General features: G+C 38.1%; 1 protein-coding gene across 1 annotated transcript in view; it reads right to left on the bottom strand.

Moving 5' to 3' along the window:
- Nucleotides 1–6785: 6785 nt before the first annotated feature.
- SLC10A7 (solute carrier family 10, member 7) overlaps nt 6786–13293 on the bottom strand; it is a 395560-nt gene continuing 389052 nt past the window's right edge. Inside the window, exons 11-12 of the mRNA XM_006887000.1 lie at nt 9644–9789; nt 6786–7237 (exon numbers count right to left, since the gene is read on the bottom strand). Coding sequence (XP_006887062.1) covers nt 7208–7237; nt 9644–9789 — 176 coding nt within the window. The 3' untranslated portion in view covers nt 6786–7207. The remainder of the gene's footprint in view (nt 7238–9643; nt 9790–13293) is intronic.

Genomic DNA, 13293 nt, shown 5'->3' with positions numbered 1-13293 from the left:
CCGAAGCTTGTTGGAGGATGGGGGTAAGAAGTTGTTGTTGATGATTGCCGTCGAGTCAAGCACGACTCATAGTGACCCTATGAACAAAAGGCCTGAAGCCCCTCTACAACTATCGACATTTATCAAAGTTCATAGAGTTTCCTGAGGCATGTGATTTAGGAAGTAGATATCACTCCTGTTGGAGGATGGAGGTAAGAAGAGATACCTTAATTACCAGGACTAAAAGAGTTTTGTTACACAGGTCTAAGGCTATGAGGTCAAAGACTGAGAGCCTGTAAGCACATTTCAGAAGTGACCGAGAAATTGTATCCTGTTGCCAACCTTAGTTGTAACCTTTTAACTTCCCTAATAAAACCTGTATCTGTGAGTGCGGTTCTATAAAGTCCATGGAGTCATTGCAAGAGAGTTCTGACCCAGCAGGGCAGATGGTGAAACTCTGTCTTCATGTACTTTAGACACTTTGTTAAGAGGGGCCATTCATTGGAGAAGAACATCATGCTTGGAAAGGTGGAGAGTCAATGTAAAAGAGGAAGACTCTTAGTAAGAAGGATTGACATGGCGACTATAACAATGGACTGTAACGTGTGTGAGAGATGGTAAGGACGGTACAGGATACGGCAGGGTTCAGGTTAGTGTTCACCGGTTTGCTATGAGTCTCAGTCAATTTATTGGTACATAACATCATATGTATGTCTAAGTCGGGAAATAGTGTAAATAAGGAAGACTGATGAATTAATATCATTGAATTGTGATGTTGATAAAGAGTATTAAATCGATCTCAACTGCCAAAAGGACAAAGAAATGTATTTGTCTTGGAGGAAATGTAACCAAGAGTGCTCCTTCGAGGCAAGGATGGTGAGATTTTGTCTCACATAGTCTGGGCATTTGTTTTAAGAGACTAGTCTGTGTAGGCACCATCATACCGGCAAAGAGGAACCTGCAATAGAGGGAAGAACATTTAGTGAGGTGGATTGACACAGTGACTGCAGCAGTGGCCTTAAATACAGTGGAGACTGTGAGGAAAGCATGGAATTAGGTAGTTTTAAACAAACCTGTTGTACATGGAGTTGTTTTGAGTGAGAATTGACTCCTGGCATCTAATACCACCACCACCTCCTGAGAATATGACAAAATGACTAAAATTCAGATCTAAAATTTGCCCTTTCTGTTGAACATATTGCTCTTTTGGACCTCAACCCTGCTGCAGGGAAAAAAATAAACAAACACCCAAACACACATACAAAAATCACCAAACTCTATTTAAAAAGCAAGTACGACCTGTGGATTACGTTGCTCTGCTGTCTGTGTGCCTCAGCTAGAAGGGTAGATACTAAGCCACAGGAAGGTAGTCCAGGAGCAGAAGCCCAGAGATAAGGACCTTCCTCCAGAACTACCAGAGAGACAAAGCCTTCCCCTACAGTTGGTACCTGCGATTCAGACTTGGAGCCTCCTAAATGGTGAGAATTATTTATCAGTTATTTGTACTGGAGGAATAATCTGCATACTGCTAATTACTTTGTAGCTTAGGTATCTATATTTTTATTTTTTCCCCTTATTGTTCTAATTAGTACAGCATTTGTCTGTCAGTTTGCTGTACTTAAGTAACTTGTAGGTCCTGTGATGCTGAAAGTTGTGTCACCAGTGTGTCAAATTCCAGAGGGGTCATCCATGGTGAACAGGTTTTAGTAGAGCTCCTAGATAAAGACAGGCAGGAAGAAGGCTTGGCTACCAACTTCTAAATATCCAGCTTCTAAAAACTCTATGAACATTACAAGAACATCGACAGTTAATATTGTTAGATGTAGCTCTTGGATTGGAAGTCAATCAAATTGAGGAGAAATAGCTGCAAACATTCTTTGAAATTTGGAACATGAAATGTACGAAGTATAAATGTTGGAACACAAAAGTCGTGAAAAATGAAGTGGAACGCACAAATGCCAAAATTCTAGGCATTAGTGAGATGAGATGGATGGGCTTTGGCTACCTTGAATCACACAATCACATGGTATAATATGCTGGGAATAAAAAATAGAGGAAGACATGCTGTATTCGTAGTTAAAAAGACAATTTCAAGTTCTATTCTGAAGTGTACAATGTTTGAGTGATAGGATATTATCCATACACATACATAGAAGATCTGCTAAGAGGATGAAATTGACAATTATTGTCAAATTTTCCAGTCCTAAACTGGATGTATTAATGATAATTAGTGACTGGGATGAAAAAGTTGGAAACAATGAAGAAAGAAGAGTAGTTGGAAAGTACGGACTTGGTGACAGAAAAGAGGCCAGAAATAGATCAAATTGTGTACATTCAATGATTTATTCACTTCAAGTAGAAATGAAAACTTAATACATGGACATCACTAGATGTGCTGAATAGGAATCAGACTGACAACAGCTGTAGAAGGAAAACTTGGAGAATCTCAATATCTGCAGTCAAAACAAGGCCAGGTACTGATGATGGTGGGACAGACCATCAATTACTCAAGTGTACATTCCAATTGAGGCTGAAGAAAATTAAAACAGGGCCATGAGAACAAAAATATGATATTAAGTTTATACCTCCTGAATTAAAAAATCATCATAAGAATAGATTTGAAGTATTGAACACCAATGAACAAAGACCAGATGAGTAATGGGAAGATAAACAAAGACAGAGGAAGAAAAATCTAAAATGGATGTCAGAAGAGACTGAAAATTGCACTAGAATATTTAGAAGCCAAAACAAAGGGAAGAGATACTCAAGTGAAAAATCTGAACAACAGATTTCAAAGGACAGCTTGAGAAGACAAAATATACTCTTATAAAGGAATATGCAGAGACCTAGAATTGGAGACTAAAAAGTCTCACATAATTTGTATCAGAGTTTTATCCTTTCTCCATACCTAGCCAATCTGTATGCTGAGCAAATAGTTGAGATGCTGAACTTGATCAAGAAGAATGTGGGATCAGGATTGGAGGAAGACTCATCAACAAGCATCAGTATGCAGATGACACTACTTGCTTGCTGAAAGTGAAGAGGACATGAAGCATTTGCTACAGAAGATCAAACAATGCATCTTTCAATATGGATTTCACCTAACATCAAAAAAAGGAAAATCCTCACCACTGGACCTATAGGCAACATCATGATAGATGGAAAAAGATTTAAACAGTCAATGATTTCATCTTAATCAGATCCATAATTAATACACATGGTACCAGCAACAAGGAGATCAGGAGACATATTGCACTGGGAAAATCTCTAGTTAGTGACTTCTCCAAATAATTGAGGAGCGCTGATGTTTGTTTGAGGACTAAGGTGCTCCTGAATCAGGCCATGATCTTTTTAATCACTTGCTATGCTACTGAGAGCTGGTCAATGAATAAGGATGACAAGAGAAGAAATGGTGCCTTTGAGCTGTGGTATTTGAGAGGAGTACGACATAGAAGGTCAGTTACGTCTTGGAGAAGAGAAGCCACAGTGCTTCTTTGACACAAGGATGATGAAACTTTGTCTCACATACTTTGTGCAGATTTTTGGGAGAGATACTCCTTAGAGAAGGGCATCATGCTTGGAAAGGTGTAGGGATAGAGAAGGAGAGGAAGATCCTCAACCTCAACCATGCAGATGGACACAGTGATGAAGAAAGGGGCTCAAGTGTGTCAGAGATTGTGAAGATGGCACAGAATAGGACAGGGTTCATATCTGCTGTTCATAGGGTCGCTATGAGTTGTATTCAACTCAATGGCACCTGACAACAACAACAACAATCTCTGGATTGCTATGAATTGGGTAAACTTGATGGCATCTCATACCAAGCACCTCTGGATTATAACATTAGAGTTTGGTGGAAGAAATGGTATGGAAATCTGGGGAGACCATTCCCTTTATGTCTATTTAATCATCAGTGATAAAATGCACAAGAAAGAATTTGGAGAAATGGAGTGTCAATTTAAAAGTTGGCTTTTCTATCCACTAAATTAGCCCCCTCTGGTGTCCAGCAACCTTAACTATAGACACATGGTCTTGCAAAACAATCAACAACTGTGGGTCTAGAATAAGAGAATGCTTCCCACACTGAGCAGTAAGACTCGAGGGAGACTGGATCAAGATGGTGATAATGGTAAAAAGGCAGTGGCATTGCTGTGGAGAGATTGAGGCAATGTGTAACTAGAGGAGCCCTGAGAGAAGGGCTACAGCTAAAGGTTTTATTGTTCTTGCCAGATGATGGAAGAAAAAACTGACTTCTGAACTGAAACTGGAGCCTGGACTAATTAGGGTATTGTACTTTGGGACTGTTGGCTAAAACTTGGACTTGCATTGGGTGATATCTTTGTCTTCCACACTCTTCCTTCAACTTACTTCCCTAATAAAATCTATTTTTGCTACCACAACTGTGAGTAAAGTCGGCAAGTCAACAAAGAATAATCCAGTGATTGGTGCAAATAGGTGCAGGAAGATAAGGGGTGGCATGTCTAACCTATCTGTTTGCTGCTATGGATATTACTGAGGGAGAAAGTTTCTCTTTATGAAGCAGGCAAAGGTCAGAGTTGGCCAATCTCTGCATTGCACCTCCTCCTTAGACAAGAAACTAAGAGATACATGGAAGGTGTTTTGGGTGCATATTAAATCAGGTTAAAAATAAGGCACAGTTTTTCTTAAGATTACTTAAACATCTTTGTTTAATAGAATTATTTCCATAATATTCATCATAAATAATCAGCTTCATTACTTCAACAATTCTTTTGAAAAAATTTGGTATTTAGCACAAACACTGAACATTGCCCAGAGGTGTATTAGTTTTAAACAGTATAAAGAAGAAAAATAAAAAAATCTGCAAAATGTTAAAACTTAGGAAAAAAAACACTTAAAGAGATCCACATTACCCATATTTAAAAAAAAATTAAATTTCATAACAAGCATATTTTTTTAAAAAAATTCAGGTGAAAACCAGTAAACATAATGTATCCTAATGTATTTCTTTCATAAATACATTTAGACGAATGCATAAAACAGAGAGGTTACCAGTGCATAACTGCAATAAAAAATATTTTGACATGAATAATTAAGTCCCAATAAGCATGAATGAAAAATAAATTTACATTTATCTTTGCTTTTTACGGAAAACTATGCCACGACATTTGCATTAAAAAAAATTAAACATTAACATATCACTGAAGCCACCAAACTTCACAAGGTAAATAAGATAATTTGAAAACAAAACATTTTTTTAGACAAAGGATAAAACTTATCATAGCTTTTTCTGTTTAATTTATCCCATAATTGTACCTACTACAGGTATTGGACATTAGAGGTAGATCAGTTGGGGAAAAAGAAAAATCAGTGTTCCAATGCTAGCAAAATTTTTTTATGATAGACTAAATAGACAGAGAGACATATAGGTAGACATTTCCACTCTTAAATTTAAAGAAAAGTTGGTATGAACAAAATCTGAAAAGCTTTCTAGGTGCTTTACCTATGCGTCAAAGTATCAAGCAAAATTACTGTTTGGACACAAGTGAAATTCTTGACAACTCTGTGTCCATAGCCTGTTCAGCACAGATTTCTTTTGCAGGATTTGTTACAAGCCTTAAAATTTACAGTGAGCATAACAAATTTACACTGAGCATAGCACATGTGAAATTTGTGAGATTCAGTGATACTTAAATGAATCAGAAGAAACGAAAATGAGACTCGGTAGTAACAACAATCTAAGTTCACATTATCATTGCTAAGGAATTGTTTTCTTTTTGTTGTTGAGCCTGCAACAACAGTAGTAACAACCAGCTGCTGAGGACATAATACAGCCGCAATACTAAGACCCAAGATGCTATGTCCTCTGCTGAACCAAGAAAGGGCAGGTAGACAAGACATGACAGATGTTGTGCTGGAAAGAGAGAAAGCATTCTCTAAAATTGATACATTTGTGTTCTGTTCTGTTTTTGGGTCCAAATAAACTTCTCTTGGCCATATATCAGAAGCAAATAGTGGATACTCTTTTGAAGGTTGATGACCATTTGGGAGTTAATTTTACGTAATAATTTGGTTTTGGTTTTGCATTTTCTGAGTTCATTTTTTCTTTCCATCTAGCTAACTAGAATGTGTATACATAACATTTGTTTGCATCTATGACCTCTATGCTTTCATTTATTCCCCAAAGCAATACAATTTATTTTAAAATGATGCAAAATTATCAGGTCTATCAAGGATATTGTCCGTACATTTTTGTCTTGAATGCTTTATGTGTATGCTTAACTCAAGGATGTAACAGGCTGCATTTATCTAAAAGAGGCAATTTGGAACGTGTTCAGCATACCCTTGTAACAGAAAAAAAATATTGGTCCCAGTTGTAAATCTGAATAAAATAGAACTTTAATTGTTGCTGCTCTCAAACTGATTGTAACATTTCTTTGTCTTGCATTTTACTGTTAAGACTTTGTAAGCCATGTGTTGGAAACCAGGAAAGAAAAAAAAATACAAAAGACAGTAAAAAAAAGTAGAAATAAAATTTTAAAAATCCTCAAAAGTCTAATTCTGTAGTTAATCTCAAAACTTCACTGACTTTACTTACAACTCAAATGTCAGATCCTTTCTTTGAAGCAGCTTATAATAAATTTAAGACATATAACTACAGTCACTGATAATGGAGCTGAGGAATTTCCATGTGGAAATTATTTGAAGGAATGTCTAAAAAATGATGTCAAGAAATGCAGATTACTTGTGCTTTTCAGCATCTAGTTGATGTCTGACCCCTGCTGAGTTGCCACAGCTGTAGGGGAGGGGGAGGAAGGGAATAATTGTCACACTGTAAATCAAGGAATACATGAGTAAGACTTTGGAAATTTTCATGGTCACCAGAAGGGTATTTTCCTGATGGTGTGTGTGACCTCATTCAAGCAGTACGGTAAGAGTTGTATTGCACAGAAGGTGGTGCAGATAAAGAATGTTAGCTGTTTTTATCACTTCCTATGACTGACTGTTCATGGCATTAGGGTAAAAAAACTCAACAACTCCAAAAGATTGTGGTACCCCTGGCAGTAACCTGAAGTAGGTTTTGGAAATAACATTTATCAAATACATTTTAAGGCACTTAAACAGGTATATCATATTTTCGTGTAAAAAAATAAAATATGCATCAAAGAAACATTTACAAGTACAAATCTTCAGGATTGCCTGTATGTACACGTCTGCACATATAGGCATCGCAGCACAAAAATCACTGTTATACTGTTGGCCTTGTCAATTTCACTCCCTGTAAGAAAGGAAAACAAAGTATTAGAGTTGGACCATATTTATGAGCAAATTGAGAACATCTATTAATGTCAGGCAATTTATGCTACAAGATGGGAGAAGCAGCCCACATCACATTTCATAACTGGTAATCCAGACTTCTGGAGGCAAGCAGATTAACCTCCCATCCATGTCACCACTCTCGCTGGACTTTGCTATCTTGCCCATTGGCAGTACAGATAGTGGCCTCAGCCTCAGGACTGCCTGCAATGTAGAGGAGATGCTCAGAGAGACCTTGCAGGATGACTCTTTGCATTTCTTTCAGAGGGTCAAAATGGACAGACAAACATGCTAAGCCTTCTGGTTTATTCTAATTTAGCCAGTGGCAGCCTAGTTGGGAGTGAGTTTTGTACAAAGGGAAAAGGAATTTTCCAACTTTGGAAATATTCCTCTTAATTTATAGACTAAATATCAAAGTTATAAAAACATTTTAAAGAAAGAGTCACTCTGATTAACTGCTGTTTACCATAACTACACATTACTGAGTTTCAGGATTTTCAAATGATTGTCTTCATTCTTGTCCAAAATATGCATACATGAATTCTGACCTATATGTTTGTAAACAGATGCATAAATATATAGAAGCACTATTTCTTGTTTCCAAAAGAGATAAGTGGTAAAAGAATGAAAAAGGGTAATAAACACTTGCTTCTTTACCAGCTGTTAATAGCAAGACCAGCACGTGTAGTGGGACTTAGTAGGGAACAGTGAGCACTAATATTTTGTTTGGGAATCAACTGAGTGAAGGGAATGGTTGGGCTCATTTCTCAGGTCGGCTCCTGGAGGTCTAGATTACTTATTCTAAAAGTGTCATGTGGTTTGGACTGACGTATCATCATAGCACAGGGTAAAGATTTGGGGAGGCCAATGGCCAGGGCCAAGTTGAAGCTGTTGTTGATGGCTGCCACTGATACACAGTGATCTCATAGGAGAACAAAGCATTGCCAGGTCCTGTATTATTCTTATGAAGATTTGTACACTGAGCCTTTTGTTGTAGCAACTTGGTCGATGCATCTCTCCACTGAGAATTTCCCTCATATTCACTTACTGTTTTAATAAACGTGATAGTCTATTAAGTTGATCTTTCCTGATGACATTTCCAAAGTAACAAATGAAATTTTGCCATCTTTTCCTTTATGGATCATTCTGGCTATACTCTGTCCAGGACTGATTTTGTTCATCCTAGTTCTACCAGTGACTGACCTACCCACATTACCTTTTATGTATTGATCAACTCTCTGAACCTATTTCCTGAGCTGTCTAATGGGGATAGCAATGTCTACTATTAACAAGGATATAAACAAATCAAACAATGAGACAATAATGATCTTAACAGGCTTTTATGAAATCTCTGTCAGACAGTCCTCTACAACTTGGATGCAAGTATCATTATTCTTGGGTTGGCAGAAAGTGAGTGAAGAGTAATAAAGCAGCCTGTGCTCAAGACCACAGAGCTGGAACGTGGTGCTGACTCAGTGCCCACATTCTGAACCAGGTAACAAATGGAACATGCTGGGCACACAAGTAAGTAGTGGTGTGCTGTCTGGTTTTCAGGACACTAAGAATAAGACATAGGAACATTGTTACTGGATGTCTTCCCCCCACCCCTGCAGTCACTGGGTAACAAGTGCTTCATGGATGGAGAAAAACATGTCCTGAAAAGTCCCTGCATCAGTGCTTATAGTGGGCATATGCTCATCAAAACTGCTTCTGAGTCACTCAGCTTTCAGCTGGTTGATAATTTAGGAAACACAATCTACCAAGAGCAGAATAGGCCTGAGCAAAGTGTGATGACATTATAGCAATGAGAGTATCTTTGATACTTAAATTGTAAGCAAATACATAGTTTTGTCATACAAAAGAATGTGTTTGAAGAGTGAAAAAAAACCACAAAAATCTCACAACCAATCAACCAAACAAACCCAAAACAAAAATAAAAAACTCCCCAAAACCCAAGGATTGGATTGTGTGACTCAGGAAATGAAAACAAAAAGCACTTCTAGATAAAACCAGGTTTTGCTGGTTTTAGATGGGCATGTGACATCAGGACACATAGGACAGATGGGGTGGGGAAAAGATGGGGTGCACCAGAGTGGAGGGTTCCTAGGTTTATTTTCTGACTCTTTATCTATGCAGATGCCCTACATAAAGACACATTAAAGAGGAGATAAATGAAATTTTTCTTTCAACTATTCAGTCCCAACTCTCCTGTTCAAATGACAATGGATCAACAAACCCATATTTACCTGAGAAAATATGCAGATGAGAATGAGGCTCTGCTACCAAGTGTTAGCGTGTGAACATCTAAGACTCAGGAATAGCATTTCAGTCCAATTAGGATGGAAATAAGCTCTTTTGGGAGTCTCACCTTCTGCCTTGACACCATCCAGGACTTGATTGTTGGCACCAGCACACTTCCCAGGAGGATCTGAGCCGGGTGGTAGATGAGCAAGGGCACGGATATTAAAGAGAGGTGCTCATGGCCTGCAAACACTATCTTCAGCATTGGAATTCCTGGTGAACAGAGAAGATGGACACACACAGGCAAATTCAATCTGTCATCAAAAAGAAAACATGCTCTATGAAAAGTGAACTTCGGGCTAGGTCACTAGAGTATTCCCTCCTTCATGCATTCACATAACTGAAAAGGCAACATCTCAAATGAGTCACCAAATCTTCCATTCACCACATACTGTTCTTTAACTAAATCACAATGAAGTTCAAAAAGATGGCCAGAGTTTGAAGGTATCCATAGCTTTCATTGCATTCCAGCAGCTGGCCTGGTCAGAATAGGAGAGAAGACAGTATAGTACAGAGGGGCACAAAGAAAGCTGGAAAACATGTCAGTTAAACATTAAGAACCATATTTCTTGCTTAGTGGTGAGACAATCTGTTGGCTTGTATGGAGGCCTGCCTGGTACTATTTCAAAAGTTCCAGACCTCATTTCTGAAAAAAGGATAGAGTAAGATAATGTATGGTATCTATAAAGGCTTTGAACTAGTTTTATTTGGGTTTGATCCTGTATTGAGAATTTGCATTTTACTCCAGATATATTGAATCACAACTAAAGTTTAACAAGATCTCCAGATGAATTTTATAGACAACTAGATGATTTTTATGTTCAAAATCAGATGGGGACCTTGTTAAAATGTAGATTCTAATGGTGTGATTCTTGTGTGTGTGTGTGTGTGTGTGTGTGTGTGTGTGTGTATGTGTGTGTGTCTACACACATACACATACACACAAACTCCTGTGAAATACATATATATGAGTAATCTCCTCCCATGCAATTAATTGCCTTTGAAAACTTGCCAGAGGGTCAGCTATGAGTCAGTTCCAACTTGACAGTATACAATAACAACAAATAGATATACATATGTGATTCTTAAGAAAATAGTGACCTAGTTCAAATGGGAATCTTGTTAGAAAAGTAGATCCTGATTCCTTATATTGGGGGTGGACAAACAAATTCTCAGCAGGGGCTGGAACCAGAATGAACGAATCAGAAGCCCTGCATATATTGCTGATAAGTAGAAGGGCACTTTAGCTAAAGATTGTTGATGAAGACTTGCCATGTTCTTTTGGCTCAGATCACAAAGCACTACATGTCTCAAGCCGTCTTGTGCAAGGTCAGGCGAACTTTAAGATTAGTGCTGAACATTTCAATCTCACAGTGAAGGTCCTAATGGAACACAGACAAATGAACATTACTTTACGAATCAACTGTTATGTTATACGGAGGGTGATGCGGTGCTGTGCATATCCTGAAAGCGGCTGCCTGTAGCATGCACCAAGTGAGTTCCTATAACTAACAAAGTCCAGACTCTGGCAGTTTAACTATTATTACCAATGTTTTAATATGGCCATGCTCATCAGAATCGCTATGAACATATGTCAGCTTTCCTCGCCTATGTTGCTATCCCTAGTGTTTCTCTGAGAACAGCCTCTGAAGAGGACCCAAGCTCCTAAACAATAACAAGCACAATGGTGGAGCATAAATAACTTTTTATTATAGCACAACAAGGAAGGTCTCGCTTTTCAAATTATTTTTACTTTCTAATAAATTTCAAAGCTTTATGCAAAAATGTATTTCATGACTGCTTGCTTTTTCACAGCCTCACATATCACCACCATAAACTGAAAACACTCAACCTTTCCCTGTCTCTCTCAGAGCTTCTAAATGACACATTAGGATGTTTGTAATTTCTGTCTGTAATACAAAAAAAGGTAAAACAAGTGGTCCCTTTTGAAAAAATAAAGGACTTTAAAAAATCCATTTATCTCTGAGAACGCAACATGCAGTACTACAGTCCTGAAGGATATTATGGTGAGAAAATATTAAAAACTTAACTCCACTTCTCCTGTTTCTAAGGAAGCTTAATTCATTTCTTGGCCCAAAGGAATGGAGCTAAGATCCTGGGGAGTGGGGAGGCTTGGAATGGATTAAAAGTAGAGCTAAAGGGAATTGGTGATAGAAGTGTGAAGGTCTGTTTCTGTTTCCTCCAGAGAATTCCAGACATGGGAGTTCTGACCCTAAATATCAATGACCACAGTCACAGGGCCTTATCACCTTCATTATCCTTGAGTTCCTACCAATCTGAGCTCTGTGTCATTTCTGAGTAAGCGTTTCTGTCATAGCATCTTAAGTAAATTCAGAAGGGAAGCCACAGAAAGAATCATAGGTGCTGCTGTTTTAAGAAATAAACAAAGATCTACTGCTTAGGCATAGAAAGATACCAATGCAACAATACTAACAATTGTTATTAGGTGCCAAGTAAAACTCACAGTGACCCTATCTATGAACAACAGGTCTGGACCCTCTCCTATCCTGTGCCATCCTCATTATCTCTGACACACTTAAGTTCGCTGCTGCAGTCACTGTATATCCATTGGCGATCCTCCTCTTTTTTGATGACCCCCTCCCTTTCCAAGCATGATGTTCCTTTCTAAGGAATAGCCTTCTCCTAGCAACATTCCCAAAGTATGAGAGACTTTGGTTCCACAGAGCACTCCGGCTGCATTTTTTTTCTAAGATGTATCTGTTCTTTTGGAAGTCCACAGGATATACAGTACTATTCTTTAACACCACATTTCAAAGTCATCAATTCTTTTATTTTTTTTTTTATCATCCTTATTCACTGTCCAGCTCTCAGATGCATCACAAGTGATTGGAAAGATTCAGAATCACCGAAATGCCAGAATTAGAGGCATTTTAGTCCTCAGACTGATGTTATTGCTCCTCAGTATTTTGGAGAGATCCTTGACAACAGATTTTCCCAATGCAATATATTTTCTAATCTCCTGACTGCTGGTACCAAGGGTGTTGATTGTTGATCTCCACAAGACAAAATCATTGATAACTTCAATCCTTCCTCTATCTATCATGATGCTGCCTATTGGCCCTGTGGTGACAACCTTTGTTCTCTTGATGTGGAGACAACTGAAGTCTTTGATATTCTGCTGCAAGCATTTCAAGTCTTTCTCACTTTCAGCAAGCAAGGTTATTTGCATCATGCAGGCTGTTGATAAGTCTTTCTCCAATACTGATGCCACATTCTTCTTCTCATAGTCCTGCTTCACAAATTATTTGCTCAGCATATGGACTGAATAGGTATTAAGGGTACATCCCTGATGCACAACCATCCTGATTTTAAAACATGCAGCATTCCTTTGCTCTGTTTGCACAACAGCTTCTTGGTTTATGTTAGTGTTCTAGGATTTCCATTTTCTCTCAATATCAGCCATAGTTTGTTAAGATCCATACAGCCAAATGCCTTTGCATAGTCAATAAAACACAGATATTCTTCTGGTATTCTTTGTTTTCAGCCAGGATCCATCTGACATCAACAATGATATTCCTGGTACCACAGCCTCTTCTAAACCCTGCTTAGAATTTCTGGCAGTTCCTGTCTATGTACTGTGGAAGTCGTTTTTGGATGATTTTCAGCAGTACTTAGCTGGCATGTGATATTAATGATGTTGTTGTTGTTATGTGCCGTCGAGTCGCTTGCGACTCA

The sequence above is a fragment of the Elephantulus edwardii genome, unplaced genomic scaffold (assembly GCF_000299155.1).
Source record: "Elephantulus edwardii isolate Elephantulus edwardi_28Jun2011 unplaced genomic scaffold, EleEdw1.0 scaffold00053, whole genome shotgun sequence".
NCBI lineage: Eukaryota > Metazoa > Chordata > Mammalia > Macroscelidea > Macroscelididae > Elephantulus > Elephantulus edwardii.
The sequence above is the reverse complement of the archived record's forward strand: the minus strand, read 5'-3'. Positions and strand labels throughout refer to the sequence as shown.